This window comes from Pelobates fuscus, chromosome 4 (assembly GCF_036172605.1).
Source record: "Pelobates fuscus isolate aPelFus1 chromosome 4, aPelFus1.pri, whole genome shotgun sequence".
Lineage (NCBI taxonomy): Eukaryota > Metazoa > Chordata > Amphibia > Anura > Pelobatidae > Pelobates > Pelobates fuscus.
In genome coordinates this window covers 123,127,121-123,150,680 of record NC_086320.1, presented here as the reverse complement: position 1 = coordinate 123,150,680, position 23,560 = coordinate 123,127,121, and the positions used below count along the sequence as shown (strand labels likewise).

Below are 23,560 nucleotides of genomic sequence, written 5' to 3'. Positions count from 1 at the left end.
AATGAATTTATTTTTAATTACTTTCCTTAACCTGCACTAATTATGTACACATTATTATTGCAAAAACTGTAAAAAAAAACACACAAAAATTATTTTTTTTGCATATTTCTGTATTTTTTTATAATAAATAAGCATTTATATATATATATGTGTTACATCAAATTAAAGCCCTTTCTGTCCTTTAAAAAAACAGTATATAATATGTGTCGGTGCAATAAATTAGTAAAATGCAAATTGCAGTTGAACGCAAATAGCAAAAAATGCCGTTGTCATTAAGTGAAAGACAAGCTTCTGAAGCTCTGTCCTTAAGGGGTTAAAATATAAAACTGGTATTATGGTTTGTTTTGACTACTCATTCACAACACAGCCACCACTTTTTTTTCCTTTGTGCATCAAAAATCCAATAAAAGATTTGTGCTATGATTTTGTATTTGACAGTTCTTCCCTTTATGTCCAAATTGTGCTGTCTTAGTCTTGCATTTGTTCCTTTCAAAGAAGATGTAACTAAAACTTTTACTTACACACTCCTCTCCTGCTTTGAGAATGGCAAGCTACATTTTATAGAAAGCCCTCATAACCACAATAATTCTTTACAATCCAGAATAATTGCTGCTTCCAGGTGTACCTCCCTTATGATGATTCCTTGCATCATTAAGAAATCCTTCAATTTTATATACACTACTCAAAAAGATAAAGGGAACACTTAAACAACAGAATGTAACTCCAAGTCAATCACACTTCTGTGAAATCAAACTGTCCACTTAGGAAGCAACACTGAGTGACAATCAATTTCACATGTTGCTGTGCAAATGGGATAGACAACAGGTGGAAATTATAGGCAATTAGCAAGACACCCCCAATAAAGGAGTGGTTCTGCAGGTGGTGACCACAGACCACTTCTCAGTTCCTATGCTTCCTGGCTGATGTTTTGGTCACTTTTGAATGCTGGCGGTGCTTTCACTCTAGTGGTAGCATGAGACGAGTCTACAACCCACACAAGTGGCTCAGGTAGTGCAGCTCATCCAAGATGGCACATCAATGCGAGCTGTGGCAAGAAGGTTTGCTGTGTCTGTCAGCATAGTGACCAGAGTATGGAGGCGCTACCAGGAGACAGGCCAGTACATCAGGAGACGTGGAGGAGGCCGTAGGAGGGCAGCAACCCAGCAGCAGGACTGCTACCTCCGCCTTTGTGCAAGGAGGAACAGGAGGAGCACTGCCAGAGCCCTGCAAACTGACCTCCAGCAGGACACAAATGTGCATGTGTCTGCTCAAACGGTCAGAAATAGACTATGAGGGCCCGACGTCCACAGGTGGGGGTTGTGCTTACAGCCCAACACCATGCAGGACGTTTGGCATTTGCCAGAGAACACCAAGATTGGCAAATTTGCCACTGGCGCCCTGTGCTCTTCACAGATGAAAGCTGGTTCACACTGCGCACGTGACAGACGTGAGAGTCTGGAGACGCCGTGGAGAACGTTCTGCTGCCTGCAACATCCTCCAGCATGACCGGTTTGGCAGTGGGTCAGTAATGGTGTGGGGTGGCATTTCTTTGGGGGGCCGCACAGCCCTCCATGTGCTCGCCAGATGTAGCCTGACTGCCATTAGGTACAGAGATGAGATCCCCAGACTCCTTGTGAGACCATATGCTGGTGCAGTTGGCCCTGGGTTCCTCCTAATGCAAGACAATGCTAGACCTCATGTGGCTGGAGTGTGTCAGCAGTTCCTGCAAGACAAAGGCATTGATGCTATGGACTGGCCCGCCCGTTCCCCAGACCTGAATCCAATTGAGCACCTGCTAAAAATCAGTTTCAGCTCATAATGATACAGATATTGCTGGTAATGTGGGAGACGGTGGAGACCCAGCACACATTATCTTCCGCTCCTCTCTGCAATTATTGTGAGCCCCCAGCTGTCTAAGCGTTGCCGCGAGTTTCCACAGCAACACTTCAAGCAGCATACCAGGCTTAAGAGAGTTGGAGAGAGGAGCTGATGAAAACAGAAGATAAGTGTGCTGGGTCCCTCTTCAATGTGAAACCCCCTGGCAGCCTACACAAAGCCACTGGACCGCCAGAGGGTGTAAGGCCTCTGTCCCTGGCCTAGAGTAAAAGGCAGGGACGGTGGAATAAAATGTAATTTTATTAAAACTATTTGATAATCTAGGCTTACGTAGTCACACATGGAAGCACACCTGACTTGGAGAATGTTTCCAGTTTGGCCTTAAAATTTTAAATCCACTTAGCAATTCTCACTTAGAGCAGGCTTCCCCAAACTCCGTCCCTCCAAATGTTGCTGAACTACAACTCCGATGGTTGTCCGATGATTCATAGAATCATGGGAGTTGTAGTTCAGCAACATCTGGAGGGCAGGAGTTTGGGGACGCCTCACTTAGAGTGTATGCAAAACACTTTATATGAACAATATATAATTAGGGATTTTGAATCTGTCAATCTCTTCTGGATACACTGCATTTTAGTTTGTGTGTCAATAGGATTAACCTTTTGGCTGTAACTTATAACAGCAAAATCCTCTCTTTATTGTGTGTGATAATATTACCTGTACGTATTACCTGTACATTGTGCAACAAAGTGGAATATGTCAATGCATTATAAAGTAGTAAGGGTAGTAAGGGAGGAGTGGAGACAAACAGGTTTAGACAAAAGATCACTCTGCCTGTGTCAACAAATCATGGTAGCCAATATTTTAAAGTTGCATCACACTTTAATACTCTAGTAATTCCTACTTAGTGATATTTATTAAATAATTAACAAGGCAAATAACCACATACCTGCCGCCGAATTTCCTCCTTTATGGTTTCTTGTGTATCTGGTAATGCAGGCATGGTGGCCATGTTAGACCAGCGGAGAGGTTTTATCACTCGTTTTAAAAGGACACCCCCAAACAGTTCTTGGACGTGTGTAAAAAACACATACAGGACACGATTACTTATCTAGGGAGCAGAGAGATGATATCAGCACCATGAGTTATGGTTTACAGTTTAGGTTTTAACTTACTTGACCGGATTAACGTTCACTTGCTTCCATACGTGTGTGATCAGCATTCCGTCCACAGTATGATGTGTCAATGTAAGTGTGAATTCAGGGGTGTAATGGGTCATTGTGTATGTATGAAATAAAGTGGCCGTGTTTGGTACAGCTGAAATCTGAACATAATTCAGGCTCATTCGGACCCTCATTAGCAAAATCCAGATAATGTTAAATAGTGTGAATAATGTCTGGATTTGCAGCCTGAATGGCCCTGTATGGAATCAGATGATTCTTTTTCCACTTGGTACAAGTCATTCAGACTTTAGTAAATCCCTGAATGCAGATGCATGGAAGGCCATTAAGTGTACGTGAATGGTTGGTGTGTGAACACAGGGATGTATTTGCCCTCTCCCTAAAGAAGACCAATGACAGGCCTCTGGCCCATTTTTATCCAATTGCTATTGGATAATATTACAGTTCACATGTGGATATGACCTAGTAATAGATTGACAACAACTATCCAAATTACTACTGAACAAATTACTTCTCAAACTGAAAAATTGAGAACCATCAGCAACAAATACTAAGAACAGACACAGCTAGATAGATTTACTGCAACTAAGGCAATCTCATCTAAAACGCTAAAATGTGAATTGACGTAAAGTGTAATGCAGCCGTGTCCTCCCTTACCTGAACAGTTGGGCTGAGAACAATAGAAATATTCTGGATATTCATTTTGGTTTCAAGTTCTTTCCCAATAACATGGTCCATATGTACAATAAGCCAGGAAATCAGGTAGAAGTTGCATTCTGGAAGCTCCTTTATTAGGCGCTGACACTCCTGTAGCCTCTCCGCCTCTGTACTTTTGCCACAAGCCTCTTCAAACCTCGGCATCAGATCTTTTGTCAGGACGTTTTCGGGTAGCTCCCGCAAGTATTGCTTTAGTAGACTGGCAACTGTATAAGGCTCATAATCGTCAAGGTTTGGAGATTCCTCTCGGTCATATGCAGCTTTTAGCTCATCCACTTTTGACTTTATTCCTGAAAGGGAGTATAAAACGGTTTTATAATTCTCTGAATAGTTTTATTTAAAAAGAATATTTACACATTCAGAACTTATTTCAAGTAACAATAATATGTAGCGAACTGCAGAAATCTTACTTTTTAGGGAGAGTGTGTGTATACACAGAGAAAGAGATTATATATATATATATATATATATATATATATATATATATATATATCTATATCTATATCTATATCTATATCTATATATCTATATATATATATCTATATATATATATATCTATATATATATATATACACATATACACACACACACACACGTATGTATGTATATCTATGGATCTCTATGTATACACACACCCACACCCTCCCTAAAAAGGTATATGTACATATACACACACGCTTATTATTGTTACAGCATACACATCACAGAATGCAACCAAAACAAAGTATATCCAATGCCAAGGATGAGCCTAATTTTTTTTTTATTTTTTTTTTACTGGCAAAGTGTTGTTGCTATGGTGACAGCATGTGTTTCTGTGCTTTACCAATTCTGCAAGTGGTTAATATTTGTGAGCAGACAGTATTGTATTATGTCAGCCAGTATAAAAATAAAAAAAGCGGAATGGTTAGAAACTAGTCGGTAATTAGAAGCCACTACTAGCTTTTAACAAACCAGGAATGAGCCCTACATCAGACAAATGTAGTATAAACACAAACACACAGTATAACAAACTAATCCATCTTAGAGAAAACTATTTTTGCTCACTGTAAATATAATGCATAAACACATTTAGTCAAATAAGACAGGGAACCTATACTGTGGTTAAATATGATTGAAATTGAAATTTCCTATGAGTAAAATTTTTGTCTTGCCAAACAGTGAGTACCACAAATGGACATTAACAAGCCAATTTTTTTTGAAAGGTGTCTTTCCTTATGCAACATTTTCCCCAAGCAAAGCATCCCTTGCAGCACAGACGTCTACTCGACAATACTTAATGAAAGTATGGAATGATGACCAAGTGGTTGCTTTACAAATCTGTTCTGCAGAAGATATCAGATGTTGAAACTGACCTGGTGGAGTGTGCTCTAGGACCTTCTGGTGGATGTATACTTGTAATGGAATATGTCTGAAATGGCAGCTTTAATTCAACTGGCTAAATTCCTCTAGCTTTACAGGTGGTCGGAATGATAAAAATGAAGCGGTTCATTCCAAACAAATCGGCAGTGCTCTTTTAACATCCAAACGTGATAAAGACTATCTGGATTAAATATTTTCAGACTGAATGAACAATCAACTTCAGCACCACTTCGTCTGCGTCGAAAAGAGGGTATTAGGATCCCAAAGTCTGCAGTTCACCTAACTGGTTGATTTTATATAGCTACAAGAAAGATAGCTTTGCAAGACAACAACAGTAAGGAACAATCTTGTTAAAGGACCAAAGCAAAATCATGACCAGTGTGCGGCTACACAGGCCCATAATCGGTCAACTGAGATGCACTGTGTTCTGACACCTATTATGGACTGCATTACGTTTTTCAGTAATTTCAGCTCTCTGCCGTGTGATCTGACCAGACGGGTTAGCTTTTGCACCCCGCGTGCATCAATGAGCCTTGGATGCACATGACACCGGTACACCAGTTGTCCTTCCTTGCTCCACTTTTGATGGGTACTAACCACTGCACACTGGGAACAATCCACAAGACTTGCCATATTGGAGATATCTTGACCTAGTCATTTAGCCACGACCATATGGCCCTTGTCAAAGTCACTCAGAGCTTTTTGCTTCTCATTTTTCCTGATTCCAACACCTGAAAGTCAAGTGCTGACTTAACTTGCTGCCAAATATGTCCCACCCATTGACAGGTATCACTGTAACAATACAATTGTGACGGTAGTCACCATCACCAGGAGCTTCAGACATACTATATATGCAAGTCCCTGGACTATTCTTATGTTTTAGTCACCCTGTGCCCATTATAGGTGCAGTGTGTGTGTAAAATATTTGGTATTTAGTGTTTAATGTTAGTGTGCCTAAAAGGAAGGAGAGCTGCAGGCTGGTTGGGTAGAAAAGTCCCATAGAGAGCCTCTGCGACTGGGGTTGAAGCGCTCCAGGGTCCCTGGAAGCGGCTAGGAAACAGACTGGGTGGAGGTACTCTGTACAGGATCTCCTTCACAATAATCAATATTGTTCACTTCACCTGCCAGTTGCTGATCAGAGTATATGTCAATTTTCTTACAGACCGAGCTTAATGCAAGAATGAGAACTTTAATGGCCAATGGTTTAAGGCCTTTCAAGAAGTCCACCTGAAAAAAAGATTCAGAATTGAAGCATGCAGAGGGCTAATTCCTGATGATATAAACCAGGGTACAGATGTACTCTCTGGTACATACAGAGAAAGATTTCTTGCTAGCTTGTACCAGAATGTCAAGAACCTCAAAATCAATTGCATTCAGTAGCCATGCTAGGGGCTGCAAATGTGGAATGGGTTGAGACTTAACAAGTAATGCTCAATTACTCATGGGAAGAACCCAAAACTGTCCCTTTGCTGGTTGTACAAGTTCTGCACACCATGGTCTCCTAGGCAAAAATGAAAGAATAGCAATGACTTTTACTTTGTCTAGAAAAATCATCCAAACTTTGAATTAAGATGCACAGAGGAAATGACAGAGGCTAGAAGAAATTTGCATGGAACAAAAACAAAGAGTGTTGAGAAAATCTAGATGGTCTGTTTTGCATAAAAAGCCAAACATCTTCACCTTCATGGCCATCTACTTCAGGACAGAACAATTTACAGCTCGGAACATCATTAATGAGGAAAATAGGCTAATCTTCCTTCCAAAGTACTTGCATCAGAAACCGATTACTTATGGACTTTAATTTTTATTTCATACTTTTGTCTTCCTCTAGACCTGGGATGCCTTCAACAGACGGCTATTTTGATGTGCTCCCTGGCTCTAATCACAGAAGCTCACATTTCATTTAGGCTGAATTGACTTGAAGGGAAAAAAAAAAAAAACTGCACAAAGACATCTCAGCCAATTTATCCATTGGCTTGCAGACTATGCAAGTGGTAAGGTTCTCTTTTACCCTTTGGGCAATAGGCACATAAACCTTTGGAATAGCTTCTAAGATCTTAAAATGTTTAACAAAAAAAATATTTTTTTTAAAAAAGATTTTTTTTGTAAAAAAAAATTTCAGCACCATATCTACGTTTTCAATAAAAAGTAAAGATTTTAGACTGTTTTAAAGCACTGTCTCATTCTTCTTCATTCATCACCACAGACACCTTTCACTAATTTGTGCAGGCAAAAATAGCATTGCTTTCACAAACAGACAACACTATTGAACTGGATGTTGCCTTGTTAGAGCAGTGATAATCTCACTTGGAACTTCGGTATGAATCTCAGTCAGGGCACTTTACCAGTAAGTGTCCTTGGTCAAGACACCTAATATAAAACTATAAAGGTAAATAAAAAGCGCAGAAAAAAAAAAAAAAATAAGCGCAGACTTTATTTTATGTTAAAACAAATCTGTAAAAAAAAAAAAAAAAAAAAAAAAAAAAAAAAAAAAGAGTCCCAAACTGCCAGGAGGGAGTTAAGGGTGGTACATCAACTAAATATTGCTCTAAAATAGTCATAAGTATACCATACAAAACCTCAAAGGGAAATACAGAGAAATAGAGTAGTAGAGCAGAGCAAGGAGAGATTGAAGATTTCAGCTCCCTGTCCCTTAGTCGGCCAGCTCCACTCTACCTCATCACTGAACGCCCAGGAGTCAGGACAAAATTCCTAGTCGCCATGGTGACCTGCCTTATAGTTTTATCAATTTGACAGAGTGGTATTACAGTCTGTTATAGTACATCAGCATTTTATTACTGAATACCTATATTTAGAATTACGCTTTAAAAGGATTTTAGGGATTGGACTTAATCACGTTGGCATTATATAAATGCTAAGAATAGCATTTACCAAACATGATCTACCATGGTTTTTCCTCTTATGTACAGATAGCACTACTGCATGTTAAGAGGAAAACACAAGATTTCACAGCAGAAGATCTTGTATCCATGAAGGTTTGCTCTAAATTGGCTATAAACCAGTTTATAAATTAATCACATTACGCATTTTTTATAGCATCAGCAGCCTCTTCAGCGCTTCCTTTCTCTTGACAACTATCCGGCAACAGAATAATGCAGTCAGTAAGCTATAAATCCTTGGATTTTGATGTAGCCTTGACTCTCTCTGGCTTATTATGGGACTATCTTCAGTGGATTAGATATCCTAAGAATATTGAAAAAACTAACTAGAGGACATTCATTCTAAATGAGAAATTTAAAAATAAAGAAAATGCCTTTTTGGTTTCAATGCCAAGTGCAGGATATAATAGTACATTCACAATAAACTATTGTACCCATACTGTAAAAGTCATCCTTTCCAACTGTTGTCTCATATCGCTGCTTCCTTTTTCCTCAAAGCTTCTAGAAAGACTTGTTTTTACTCGTATGGCTCACCTTTTCAATCTGGCTTCTGCCCCCTCAACTTTACTGAGACTGCTCTTATTAAAGTTACAAATGACCCAATCACAGCCAAATCCAAAGGCCACTTCTCCAAACTAATTCTTCTTGATCTCTCTGCCACCTTTGACACTGTTGATCATGTCCTTCTCCAAACTTGGTGTCTGTGACACTGTCCTCTTGTGGTTCTCCTCCTATCTCTCTCAATGTTCATTCTGTGTCTCCCTCTGCAATGACACCTCCTCCCCTCATCCAGTCTCATTTGGAGTCCCCCAAGGATCTGTTCTTGGTCCCCTTCTCTCCTCTCTTTTTACTGCCTCTCTTGACAAACTCATTAACTCCTTTGGATTCCACTACCATCTGTATGCTGACAACACCCAGATATATCGGTCCTCCCCTGATATCTCCCCGATGGTCCTACACCGTGCCACAGCATGTCTTTCTTCAATCTCTGACTGGATGTCCTCCCGCTTTCTGAAATTCAATTTCTCTAAAACTGAACTTATTTTTTCCGCCTCATAATACTGATCATCCTCCTTCGTTTTTCCTGCAAGTTTTTGGTACTTGCATCAGTCCGTCCTCGGAAGCTCGTTGTCTTGGCGTTATCTTTGATCCTGGCCTCACCTATGCGCCTCATATCCAATATGTTACTAAAACCTGTTGATTCCGCCGTAAAAACATCACCCACATACGCCCCTTTCTCATGCAAGATGCTGCCAAGGAGCTTGTTCATGTTCTGGTAATCTCTCACATGGATTACTGTAATTCTCTCCAAGTTGGTCTTCCGAGAAGCTGAATGGCCATGCTACAATCTGTAATGAATGCTGCTGCCAGGCTGATTTTTATCACTTGTCGCTCCTCCCAAACCTCGCCCTTCTGTCAATCTTTACACTGGCTTCCTGTATTCTATAGGTGTCAATTCAAAGTACTAACCCTTACCTATAAAGTTTTAAACAACTCTAGCCCCTGATACATTTCTTCACTGATTCATAGATATGCCCCTTCTCGCTCTCTCCGCTCTGCAGGTGACCTTCTCCTGTCCCTGGCTCGCACCCTTACTGCTAACTCGCGCTTGCAGGACTTCTTGCGGACGGCTCCCTTCCTTTGGAACAGCCTGCCTACCCCCATCAGACTCTCCCCTAGTCTTCAATTATTTAAGGAGTCCCTCAAAACACATCTGTTCAGAAATGCTTATGGACTCCCAGACTAACTTATCTATACTCATCCAGATCTGTCTCTTGCGCGCCTGAAGAGCCATACTCCACTCTCACCTAGAGTTCTGCTACTTTTCCACCTTGTTTGGTGGCTGTCACCCTTTCTGTCCTATTGTGTTTTTGTACCCCACCTTCTTTAGACTGTAAGCCTGTGATCAGGGTCCTAATCTACCAATTGTTCCTGTGTCATTGTGCAGTTGTCTCATTTATTGTAAAATTTCCCCCTTTCATATTATTGTAAAGCTCTGCGTAATTAGATGGCGCTATATAAATACCAATAATAATAATACTATCACTATTGCAACACATACATGTGTTCAGCCTTAAAATCTCACACCTTTACTCCCCTTCCTGTACCTGGTGGGAGAAATGCCAAAATATGGAGCGTCCATATGAAACACAGGCACTAAGAGTGTATTCCAGAAACAGCCTGAATGCCACAATAGCCATAGAAAGAAGTCTCTGCCCCGCCGCATTGCTGTAGACAGTCTAAAAAAACTGAAGTGGGAGGAAGCCTATTAAACGGGAGATAAAAATGTGTAGTTCTAGATTCCCCATAAGTGCTTTATATATAATTTCAAGGGTTCCATACCTTATCTTAAAAAAGGTCCACAGTATGAAGAACAAGGCAGTTTATCCAAAAACATTATTATTTCTTTGCTTTGTTTCCAAAATAGTGGGCAGGGAGCTGTCTGGCAAATCTATCTAGAGATAGGAGTAAGTTAGGGTACCATGGTGAGACCCATTTAACATTCCCATTACATGTTTCACAGACACCATACATCAGGAGTTAAAATATCAGTCACAAAACATTCAAGGTGTTTAACCTTTCAAGACTAAACTGGTTTGTTTTTGTAATTCTCATCATCCATATAGATGCATTAATGTACAAGAATAACATGTTATTGTAGCATTCCTTTAAGTGGTAAAATACCTAGTGATCTTTACCAAGAGGTTACTGAATATAAAATGTATCTGTATTTTGTTTTATGCTCAGCAAACTCTTACACCATGGATCAACTAGCATCAAATGCCTGAAAAATTTTGTTATGTCTACCCATAAGCCTTCTCTTCACCCACCTGACACTCTATAGATGCCCTCATACTTCATGCCATGGTTCTCTATGTAATCTATGCATTCTCTGAATACTGCTGGCAGCTTGATTCCATCACTCATCATGGTTCTGTCTGCAGCTTCAGCCAGTGGGATGCCAAACACGGGCCTTAGTCTGGGGACATCCACTGGAGGAAGCTCTGGCTCTGGAGTAGGTTTCTTTTTTTTCTTCTTTTCCTTCCATTGTTTGACAACATCTGCAGCAGTCAGATCCTTTGACTTCTTTTCCTTGTGCTTATCTTCCTTGTGCTTTTCTTCTTTCGGTTTCTCTTTTATTTTAAAATCTTTTTCTTTCTTCTTGGAGAAACTGGGCTTCTTAAACACATGGATTCCCTTGGACCTCTTCATTTTGGACGGGCTTTCCGCTTCATCACCAGAACTGTCCTCTTGAAAGGCAGCATATCCTTCAGCTGCAGGAAAAAAAAAAATTACAAGATTATTAACACTGCTGACTAATTACAACAATCTTTGGGTTTTATACAACATGCTATACAGACTTATGCTAATAAAACTGCAGGTGTCCTGCACCACCCCCACCCATAAAAAACAAAACAAAAACAAAGACTGACAAAACAGGCCCAAACTAGAAATCACATGGTAAATACAACTTTAAAAATTACTTTACCAGACATCATGTTCTGAAACAGAATTTAAGTGCATTATTCTAATTTAAATCTTTGTCCTTAAGATTCAGATAATACTAAATCCTCTCTTAATGGGTCTTAAAAGCAGATTATATTCAAGAACGCAGAATAGGAAGTCATGATTAATCTGTGAAGCAAATTACCAATTTTACATCTGGAATTATTAACTCTGGGAATACAGTGCTTTATATAAAGGGTAATAAAAAGGCTAAAAACAATTACCTCAACAAAGACAACACACAGTTTCAATGTAGAGAGTATTAAAAGTAACAGGTTAATTAACTCAACGGGCATGGGTTTGTTTTATGTAGCCAAAGAGACCTTTGTTTATTATTCAATAAAAAAAATAAATAAAAAAAAAAGCATAAAAGATGTGTAGATAGTTCTTTTTTTAAATAATTCTTTATTTGTAGGTCTAATATGGATAGTGTTCTATAGAAGACATTTAAAGTTTGTTGTTAACTCAAGCAATTTAGAATATATATATATATATATATATATATATAATTTTAACTAAAGCAATTCACATATTCTAACCAAAGAATGCATCCCTTTTTTTCTTTTGCACTATGCCAAATGGAAGCAGTGGCAAACTCTTAAAGGAACACTATAGTCACCTAAATTACTTTAGCTAAATAAAGCAGTTTTAGTGTATAGATCATTCCCCTGCAATTTCACTGCTCAATTCACGGTCATTTAGGAGTTAAATCACTTTGTTTCTGTTTATGCAGCCCTAGCCACACCTCCCCTGGTTATGATTGACAGAGCCTGCATGAAAAAAAACTGGTTTCACTTTCAAACAGATGTAATTTACCTTAAATAATTGTATCTCAATCTCTAAATTGAACTTTAATCACATACAGGAGGCTCTTGCAGGGTCTAGCAAGCTATTAACATTGAGGATAAGAAAATCTTAATGAAACAGAACTTGCAATAAAGAAAGCCTAAATAGGGCTCTCTTTACAGGAAGTGTTTATGGAAGGCTGTGCAAGTCACATGCAGGGAGGTGTGATTAGGGTTAATAAACAAAGGGATTTAACTCCTAAATGGCAGAGGATTGAGCAGTGAGGCTGCATGGGGCATGTTCTATACACCAAAACTGCTTCATTAAGCTAAAGTTGTTCGGGTGACTATAGTGTCCCTTTAAGTACCTATGGCAGCATGGGTAAAAGTTACACTATAATTTACAGGCCCGGTCATAATTTGCACTTTATTTTTTATTTTTTTTCCTATACTAGCATGTAACCTAAGAATGCTATTAGTCCAAGAAAGCACGTACAAAGATGCTTGACCCATGATGTCTGGAACGCTAGTACATCAACAGACACAGGCATGAGACACATACAAACAAATTCAATGTACTCTCTGTAGCTCAGGCTTAACAGATTTAGGGGATAGAGAAAAATTCTGAATACAAATGGCCATCTCCAGCCTGTGGGGAATACACTTTACAGTGGCAGTCATTCTCCAGTTTACTGAATAACCACATTCCTGTATGACTTGTAGGTGAGCAGCCTAGTCAGGGATTTAGTAAATCATGTAATACAACTTGTCACCCCTATAAATGTCATCCTTCTTATTTGCACTATTCTCTCCACCTTCACAGCTTATTATCGAACGCCCCCTGCTATCCTACAGTTAACCCTTTCATTCTGATTACCTTCTAGCTTATTAATGCTCACACCACCATCGCAGCACATCACTTCTCCACTTCTACTTCATTAGTCAACTCCACAACTTAATAACCAACTACACCTAATCTGCGTATTAACAATTGCCCCATTTTCTCAGAGCCTGAGTTTTTCCACTCGGCTCTAAAACGTTTCATCGTAGTAACCCTCTCTACCTTCACAGATCGTACATTTTCCATCTTTGTATTCTTACAGCTGGTCAACATATTAAACCTCTCTCCACCCTATCCATTAATTACCATCTGTAAGTTCTTCTCCTGTCACTGACATGCCAGGGTACTGTGTCACAATAATGTGAATTTGACCTGTACATTGTGATAGACAAATGGCTAACAAATCTATAGAATCAAATTGCATTTAGTGTACCAAACAGCACAATTCTGGAGCCAAAAGTACAAAGCTAATCAGCACAGGAAATACTACAAAGATGGCTAGCAGATGATACTTGCCATTTTTGCCAGCGCAAAATATAGATTTATACAGATGTGTAGGTCTGGGTGCAGTGTGGATCAGTCACCTAGCCAACTAAAGTGCTGGGAGGCAGTGTAGCATTGTGTAAGCAATGCGTGGCTACAAGATGCAAATTGTCACGTCCTGCCTTATTTATGACAGAAAACATACCTAGAAATCACACTCTGTAGCTTCACCAAAACACACAATACAGATGGTAAAAGGTTTGTCATGATCCACGGTTGCAAAATTAACTCACTTCTTTTCTCCTTTTTCTTGAACTTTCCTTTTTTTTTGCCATGGTCCTTTTCATCATCTGATACTATGTCTGGGGGCTCGTGAAGAATGTCATGAGGAGGTGAGGGCTCACCAGTGCGGTAGAGCCCAGGGAATTTGGTGGGGCTTATCTCCTCAGAGCTGGGAGTACGAGCAAGGCCCCCACCATGTTCAGCCCGTCGATGTTCACTTGGACTACTGGTGGGTGGTAGAAAGCACTCAGTCATTGTGCCAGAGGCAATCTACTTAATGAACCAGGCCCGGGGTCTTTGTTACCTATCCATTGCACCTGCAACAAATAACAAAATTGTCAAAACAAATAGTTTTGTTTTACTAACATGTCAAAAAGTACATTTTATATTAAAATACAAAATAAGTAAACAAAGAGAATAAATAAGCATTCCTTTTCTCCACCATCTTTTCTATTTCATGAAGATATGCAAATGTAAATGTGGCAGACTCACACTGTGATTGGTCAGTCATTCAGAATGTAGCAGAAGACCACCTAGAACCACGAGACATAAATGTTCTAGAAACTGTTTTCAAACTAGGGACACCCTCTAGTTTTTTTGTTTTTTTTTCATGAGTTACACAATAGTTTTTCAGTTTTAGTATTAATCCACTGATGCAGATGCAAAATAATCAAAAGGAACACTATAGCTTTAGGAATACAAAAACATGTTTCCCTAACGCTACAGTGTCGTAAGAAATTAGGTATACACCCTTTGAGGTTTTGGAAAGTATTATTAAAGCGGCACTGTCATGCAGAATCCCATTTTTTTTTTAACCCCCCCTCCCGCCTCCACTACATCCAATCGACCTCCTAGCCACCCCCAAATGCCCCTAAGCCCCCCACATTACCTATTTTTTTTATTCTTTTATCTTCTGCTCCGATCTATATTCAGGGCGCCGCCATCTTTGTGTGGGTAGGTGAAGTCCCTGTGGGACACGTCATCTACCCACACTAGACAGACTGTGAGATTCCCGCACATGCCCAGTGAAACACCTGGACATGCGAACGGACATGCCCTCTCCTAAATGGCAATCCACCTTATTTGATTGCAAATTCCTGTCCTAGTGTGTTTTACACCCCACCTATTTATAGTTAAATCCCCTCTCATAATATTGTAAAGCGCTACGGAATCTGTTGGCGCTATATAAATTGCAATAATAATAAATAATAATAATAATAATAATAATAATAACGGGAATTTCACCTATTCATTCATTCATCAGACAGACGAATGAATGAATAGAAAAAAAAAATCAGATGAACAAACTAACACTGAGTATCAGTGTTTGATTGTTCGTTCAGTTTATTACAAGGAGGGAGCTACCGGCGTGCAGCTCCCTCCTTGTAATATGTAACTATAGAAGCGGTGGGGAGCAGAGCTCCCCACCGCTTCATAAGCCCCCCAGGTCCCCCCCCTCACTCTATGGGGATCAATATGACCCCCATAATAACACAAGGGAGATTAAAATCTCCCCAATGCCCCTACTCGCTATACCGTGCGTAGGGGCATGTCCACTAAACAGTAAGCACTGTAAAAAAAAAATGGTAATTGGGGGGGGGGGGGGGGGGGACCTACTGTCCTCCCCCCCGGCCCGCACCCCTGAGCGGTGGGTGGGGGCCCTGATAAAACAATAAGGGGGGGGACCTACTATCCTCCCCCCCCGTCCCCCACCCCTGCGCGGTGGGTGGGGGCCCTAATAAAATAATAAGGGGGGGGGGGGAGAGACCTACTGTCCTCCCCCCCCCCCCCCCCGGCCCCTACCCCTGAGCGGTGGGTGGGGGCTCTAAATAAATATAGGGGGGGGGACCTACTGTCCTCCCTCCTGGCCCCCACCCCTGCGCGGTGGGTGGGGGCCCTAATAAAACAATAAGGGGGGGGACCTACGTCCCCCCCCCCCCCGGGCGGTGGGTGGGGGCCCTAAATCAACCCCCCCATCAAGGTGACTAGGGGGTCCCAAGCCCCTAGTCACCCCCCCTCCCCCACCCAAAACATTCTATCCCCTACCTACCCCCTTCAGCCTAAAAATAGTGAGGGGGGAATAAAATAACTAACCTGTAAAAAAAAAAAAAATTAAACTTACCATTTGACGTCTTTTTTCTAAATTCTTCTTTCTTCAGCCCCCAAAAAGGGCAAATAAAAATCCATCATACACGTCGCAAAAAAAAAAAAAAACGAGCGCAAAAAAAATTAATCCATGTTCACCCATGGAGGGCACGCCGCGTAATGAGCTCCGCAGGGCGGGTCAAGGCTTATATATAAAGCCTTGCCCCGTCCTGCAATTAGGCTTAGAACACACTGATTGGTTGGTTTAAGCCAGAGTGCTCTGTGTCATTTTACACAGCGTGGGAAAATTCCAAAGAACTTTCCCACGCTTGTAAAATGACACAGAGCACTGTGATTGGATGGATTTCAAGCCATCCAATCACAGTGCTCTGTGTCATTTTACAAGCGTGGGAAAGATCTTTGGAATTTCCCCACGCTGTGTAAAATGACACAGAGCACTCTGATTTTTTTTTTTTTTTTTTTTTAAGTGCGACGGGTATGATGGATTTTTATTTGGCTTATTTGGGGGCCGAAGAAAGAAGAATTTAGAAAAAAGAAGATGTCAAATGGAAAGTTTAATATTTTTTTTTTTTTTTTTTTTTTTTTTTTTACAGGTTAGCTATTTTATTCTCCCCCCTCACTATTTTTAGGGTGAGGGGGGTAGGTAGGGGATAGAATGTTTTGGGTGGGGGGGTGACTAGGGGCTTGGGTCCCCTAGTCACCTTGATGTGGGGGGGGTCATTTAGGGCCCCCACCCACCGCTCAGGGGTGGGGGCCAGGGGGGGGAGGACAGTAGGTCCCCCCCATATTGTTTTATTAAGGCCCCCACCCACCGCGCAGTAGTGGGGGCCAGGGGGGAGGACAGTGGGTCCCCCCCCTTATTGTTTTATTAGGGCCCCCACCCACCGCGCAGGGGTGGGGGCCAGGGGGGAGGACAGTAGGTCCCCCCCCTTATTGTTTTATTAGGGCCCCCACCCACCGCGCAGGGGTGGGGGCCAGGGGGGAGGACAGTAGGTCCCCCCCTTATTGTTTTATTAGGGCCCCCACCCACCGCGCAGGGGTGGGGGCCAGGGGGGAGGACAGTAGGTCCCCCCCCATCTTTAACTCCCGCGCAGGGGGAGGGGGGGGTGAGGGGGAGAGGGTTTATTAGGTTTTTGTTTTGTTTTTTACAGTGAGCAGCCACAGGCTGCTCACTGCTTACTAGACATGCCCCTACTCGCGGTATAGCGAGTAGGGGCATATTATTTACCAATACTAAGTAATCTTTACTTAGTATTAGTACATTTGGCTGAAAGACCAATTTAGGTCTCTCAGCCTTTTAGTAGATAGCTCCCTGATACCGTGGGAATTAGGGAGTTATCTACTAAGCGGCTGCAAGATGCAGCCACAGCAATGAATAGGATCGGAGTTTCATTCATTAGAATGAAATTCCGATACGAACAAAGTACCGAATTGCATCCTAACACCAATGGAGAAACAGTGCTCATTCTGTTAGGATGCAATTCGGCAGTTTTGCCGGCGTTCTGTCTAAGTGACAGGACGTTCGGCAATACTGATAGGAAGCATTGTGGGAACAGGGAGGAAAGCTAGGGATCATGGGAAAATTGCTCTGACCAGCGGAAATGAAGCACACTTTGCTCCTCCGCTGGTCTGAGCTGGTCAAGCGGAGAAATCCTCCATAAGACAAAGAGTCCCTACTTTGTCTTATGGTTTTAAAGAAAACTAAAGAAGACAGGAAGAAAAGAATAACAGATCATGAGAGAGGGGGAGAAGAGGAAGAGATTGAGGAAAGGTAAGTTCGGCATGACAGTGCCGCTTTAAGACTCAGCCCTCCCCCGGTCTCCAAGATAATCCTCTGCCTCTTTGACCGAGTTCATCAGTGTAGATGAGCTCTGTCAATCCAAAGATTTTTACAAAGGGAAACATTGGTAGGCTATAGTACATGCGTGGCAAGACACTTCACAGCGCCAGACAGACAGTCTCTAGAAAACCATCTCATTGAATAGTTGAACTCTGCTATTGGCGCAAAAGCACCTCTTCTTGCTGGCAGGAAGACAGCCAGTAGAGGCATGTGAACCCTGCAATGTAAACATTGATGTTCATACAATGTTTTCAGTTGCAAGGTTAACCATACAGGGACATGGCACACAGACCATTTCACTGAGATGTGAAGTGGTCTAGGTGCATATAATGTCCCTTTAAAATGGTCTTGTAACATGTATTTATTGTTGTAATACAATCTACACATGCTAAAGGGAGCAAATGTAAAATCATGTAGGTCTAAAATTATGTACAATAAAAAAAAGGCATTACTGCAACGTTAGAACACTATCATTTGTAAAGCATATTAATATGCATCTTTACAGGAGGTTTTGAGGGGTTAATAGTGTTATTGTTCATTTAAAAGACATAACGATTTGTGAATCTCATATTTCAAATTGCTTCAAAAAGCCACTCTTACCCCATACTTTCATTTCTATAGAATGGTTATGGGGCTTGGAGTCCCCAGGTGCCATCTTACCTTGAAGGAGCACATTAGTGCCAGGAAAACAAACTTGTTTTCTTGGCACTATAGGGTCATTAGGTCCCCCCACCCTCATGGCCCCCCCCTCCCGCTGGGCTGAAGGGGTTTTAACTTGCCTTTCTTCAGCGCCGGGCTCTCTGTGCTGAGGAACTCTCCACCCCCTGCCGACGTCAGATCCGAATGCACATGCGCGGCAAGAGCCTCGCGCGCATTCAAACAGTTTTCCTATGGACGTCCAGCGTCTTCACACTGTGATTTTCATAGTGAGAATCGTGGAAGCGTCTCTAGAGGATGTCAGTGAGACAGCCACTACAGGCTGGATTAACCCTCAGTGACAGTTGCAAGAGAGGAATTAGTCGGGAGCTATTTACAGTTTAATTGATAAACTTTTATGAAGGGGTTTTTTAATGATTTTTTGAAGGAATGGGACTGGGTGAGCATCTAACAAAGGAGGGAAGGGAGTTCCACAGGAACGGTGCAGCCCTCGAGAAGTCTTGAAGGCGAGCCTCAGAGGTGTAAGAACAGACAGAAGATAGATGTAAGTCTTCAGCAGAGCGTAAGGGCTATACTTGTGTATTAGGGAGGATAGATAGGTGGGAGTAGCATTACGTAGAGATTTGAAAGCAAGAACCAGAATTTTAAATTGAGCACAGTGACGAAATGCCTTTTGTCACTGGACTGTTAGGTGACAAGCTGCCCATTGCCCCCGGCTGTTGGAGGAGCCTGATTGCCAGCCTCCTGACTATGGCCCGGGGGTGTATTGCCATTTAAAAAGACTATTTGGGGCTTATTGGCTTCTATAGACTGTTTCTGCCCATTTGAATCCATGGGAAGGTGTGTTTCTTCCCCTCCCCCGTTTCCTGTCTATTGTTCTCCAGCAGGGCGTTGTCCCAGGCACACTGCCAAACCAGTTGGAACTGACTGCTTTTGTCCCTCCTTTGTTTCTCAACAGCGCTTGCTATGCTTTACCCCATGACAAATTTACTCTGTTCATGGGATCCGAGTGCTGTTCACCTAGATTGGGGGCTCAGATCCGAGCTATCTGGGGATAGGTTAAACGTGAGGGTTCTGTGTAATATAATAAGAATTATGTATTTTTATGTACTTTTACTTATTTTTGCTGTTAGTGTAAAATGCAGATATTTTCTGTACCTCGAGATAATTGAGTTTATCTGCAGTGCCTTAAGCCAATTATCTCCAGGATGGAGAGGAGGGATTTAATTGTGTATGTGGGAGTGTTATTATGTTAATGTTCCTATTGGTTTGTGTCCCTTTTGTCACAGTTTACCACCAGTTCCAGGGGGTGTGCCTCTGGCCTGAAAACTTGTATATAAGGAGTAATAAACGCTCATTGGAGTCAGATCATCTTGTATCTTCATGAAGATTTGGCTCATGTTTGGGGGATTGGAGAACTACACTCTGGGGATTGCTATAATCACTATACTCCCCAGGGTATAATCATTAAGCTCTGCTAAGAGCATGTTCCTGTTCCTGCTCTCTGGAATTCGGAGAGGTCGACCTACTGGAAGCTGGACCCTGGTCTTGGGTCCAGAGTGGGTGGAGACAGCGAGACCCCAACCAAGCTGCGGCGGTTCGTGGAGTCAGCAGTGGTTATGGTGTCAGGTGGAGTGCTTGGAGTCCTTCGGAGAGCACTAGGAGCATCCGGCAGCGGTAGGTACCCGGTCGGGTTGCCAGCGGTTCCGTTACAAGCCCTATATCTTACAGGAAGCTAAGGTAGGGACTGACAGAAGCGTGAGGCGTGGGCGGTGCGGGCAGACAGGAAGATGAGCCTCGCCGCCGCATTAATTACGGACTGTAACTGCGCATGTTGGGAGCACGTTAGACCACTGAGAAGCGGATTACAGTAGTCAAGGCAAGAAAGGACAGTGGAATGGACCAGCACCTAAGTCGCATCCGGCATTAAGAAGGGTCGGATGCACGCAATGTTTTTGAGATGGAAGCAGAAGGATTTGGCGATAGACTGAACATGAGGCGTGAAGGAGAGGTCGGAGTCAAAGACAGCACCTAGGCAGCGAACCTGCGTGATGGAGCTGATGGTAGCACCGTTCACTTGGAGGTTAACAGACACAGGAGTAGCAACACTTGAGGGAGGAAAGACCAGAATTTCGGTTTTGGTCAAGTTGAGTTTAACCCCTTAAGGAGACATGACATGTGTGACATGTCATGATTCCCTTTTATTCCAGAAGTTTGGTCCTTAAGGGGTTAAGGAAGTGGGCAGCCATCCAGTTAGAAATAGCAGAGAAGCAGTCAGAGACATTAGTCAAGGGGGACGGGGAGAGATCAGGAGAGGACAGATAGATTTGCGTGTCATCCGGATATAAATAATATTGGAAGCCAAAGGAGCCAATGAGTTTACCAAGGGAGACCGTATAGATGGAGAACAGTAAGGGACCAAGGACTGAACCTTGGGGGAAACCAAAAGAGAGGAGTTGGGGAGAAGAAGTAGAGCCAGAGAAAGAAACACTGAAAGAGCGCTGGGAGAGGTAGGAGGAGCACGCAGAAAGGTCAAGGAGAATTAGGATACAGTAGTGACCACGAGATTTTGCAGCGAGTAGATCATTGAATACTTTGGTCAGTGCTGTTTCTACAGAGTGCTTAGCGTGGAAACAAGACTGAAGCGGGTCTAGCAGAGAATTGGACTCGAGGAAGTCTGTCAATCTCGCATACACCACTCTTTCAAGGATCTTGGATGCAAAAGGCAGTAGCGAGATAGGACGGTAATTGGACGGGGAGTTCGGGTCAAGGTTTGGCTTCTTTAGAATTGGGGTTACAGTTGCATATTTGAAGGGCGATGGAAATATGCCAGACGAGAAAGAGAGATTGAGACTTTTAGTGAGAGGTAGAGAAAGAGGAAGACAGTACGGATGAGATGCAAGGGAATTGGATCTAGGGAGCAGGTGGTGGAGCGGGAGGACTGGAGCAGAGCAGAAACCTCTTCCGCTATAGCGGGTGCGAATAAACATAGAACAGCAGAGGGAGTGAGGTTAGGGGAAGTATTGTAAGGGCAAGAAGAAAGATGAGAGATCTCTTCCCTGATTGTAGAGATCTTGTCAGTGAAGTGAGTTGCAAAGTCTGAGGCGTTCAATTCAGTAATGTCATCATACGGTTTGCTTTCACTGCAATGAAAACCACATATTTGTATTTAGCGATGTCTCACGTGTAAAACAGTACCCCCTATGTACAGGTTTTATGGTGTTTTGGGAAGTTACAGGGACAAATATAGCATGTTACATTTTTCAGTTTATACACATTGAAATTTGCCAGATTGGTTTTGTTGCCTTTGAGACCAAATGGTAGCCCAGGAATGAAAATTACCCCCATGATGGCATACCATTTGCAAAAGTAGACAAGGCAAGGTATTACAAATGGGGTATGTACATTCTTTTCTAGTAGCCACTTGGTCACAATCCATGGCCAAATTTAGTGTTAATATTTGTTTGTGTGTGAAAAATGCAAAAAACTAAATTGAGGCCCCCTGCAGGCAGTGCATAAGCCGGCTATTCCGGCCATGTGATCGCAATGACCCCCTGATCACATGGCATGGGGGAGGTGAGGTGGGGGGGAGAGAGGCCGATTGGGCAGAGGGGGTCTGCCTGTGCTCCCAGGCAGACCCCAGGATCACGACCGCGGAAAGTCCTTAAGGGGTTAAAAAGGGACCCTATAGTCCCCAAAACAACGTTAGCTTAATGAAGCAATTTTGGTATAAAGAGGATGTCCCTGTAGTTTCACTGCTCAATTTAGGAGTTTAAGCACTTTGTTTATGCAGCCCTAATCACACCTCCCTGCCTCTGACTTGCACAGCCTTCCTAAACACTTCCTGTAGAGTGTCACCTATCCTTCGGAGATCACAGGGTTACATTAAAAGCTAAAGTCCAAGTACATGTTTCTATTCCTAAACCTAGAGAGTTTAATACTATTTAGATTATCGTGTTCCCTTTAGCTAAGCAAAAGAAAGTGTTTTTTTTTTTTTTTTAAACTTGCCTTATATCCCCCTACACACTGGTCTTACTGTGGCTACCTCTCCTGCACTGACTGAAATAATCAATACTAATGATCTTATCCAATCTAATAAAGAAGCACTGGGGGGTAGGGATCGACCGATTATCGGTTTTACCGATATAATCGGCCGATATTCGGTATTTTCGGCAATATCGGTATCGGCCAATAGGGATACCGATATTGCCGATAATACCTCCCAGGACCGCCAGGCTCATTACAAGCCCGGCGGTCCTGGGGGGGGGGGGGGGGGGGGGGGGCGGGCAGCAAGCGTTTACTCACCTCCCAGCAGCTCCTCCAGCTCCCCAGAGTAAATCTCGCGAGACCCGCGGCCAGCTCTGACGTCCGCGGGTCTCGCAAGATTTACACTGGGGAGCTGGAGGAGCTGCTGGGAGGTGAGTAAACGCTTGCTGCCCACCCCACCCCCCTCTCCCCTCCCCCTCCCCCTCCCTTCCCCAGCTAAGCCAATGCCACTGGACCACCAGGGATTAACATATCCCCCCTCCCTGGCAAGGCAACAAGCAGGGAGGGGGGACAACAAAAAATAAATAATAATAATTAAATATATATAAAAAAAATGTAATATAAAAATATTTTTTTTTTAATAAAAAATGCCCCCTCACACATACACTATTATTATACACATACACTACACAAACACACTGTGTATATAATTCAGTGTGTTTGCATAGTGTGTGTATATATAATGCAGTGTTTGTATAGTGTGTGTATATAATGCACACTACACAAACACACTGTATTATATACACACACACACTGCATTATATACACACACTGCATTATAAACACACACTACATTATATACACACACACACTATACAAACACACACTACATTATATACACACACACACTATACAAACACACACTGCATTATATACACACACTATACAAACACACACTGCATTATATACACACACACTATACAAACACACTGCATTATATAAACACTGCATTATATACACAGTGTGTTTGTGTAGTGTGTTTATATAATGCACACTACACACACACTCTGCATTATATA

General features: G+C 42.2%; 1 protein-coding gene across 1 annotated transcript in view; it reads right to left on the bottom strand.

Annotated features, from left to right (window-relative positions):
- Window positions 1-23,560, bottom strand: part of RALBP1 (ralA binding protein 1) — a 47,832-nt gene that overhangs the window by 13,994 nt on the left and 10,278 nt on the right. Inside the window, exons 2-5 of the mRNA XM_063451567.1 lie at window positions 13,903-14,208; window positions 10,825-11,268; window positions 3,675-4,024; window positions 2,786-2,947 (exon numbers count right to left, since the gene is read on the bottom strand). Coding sequence (XP_063307637.1) covers window positions 2,786-2,947; window positions 3,675-4,024; window positions 10,825-11,268; window positions 13,903-14,146 — 1,200 coding nt within the window. The 5' untranslated portion in view covers window positions 14,147-14,208. The remainder of the gene's footprint in view (window positions 1-2,785; window positions 2,948-3,674; window positions 4,025-10,824; window positions 11,269-13,902; window positions 14,209-23,560) is intronic.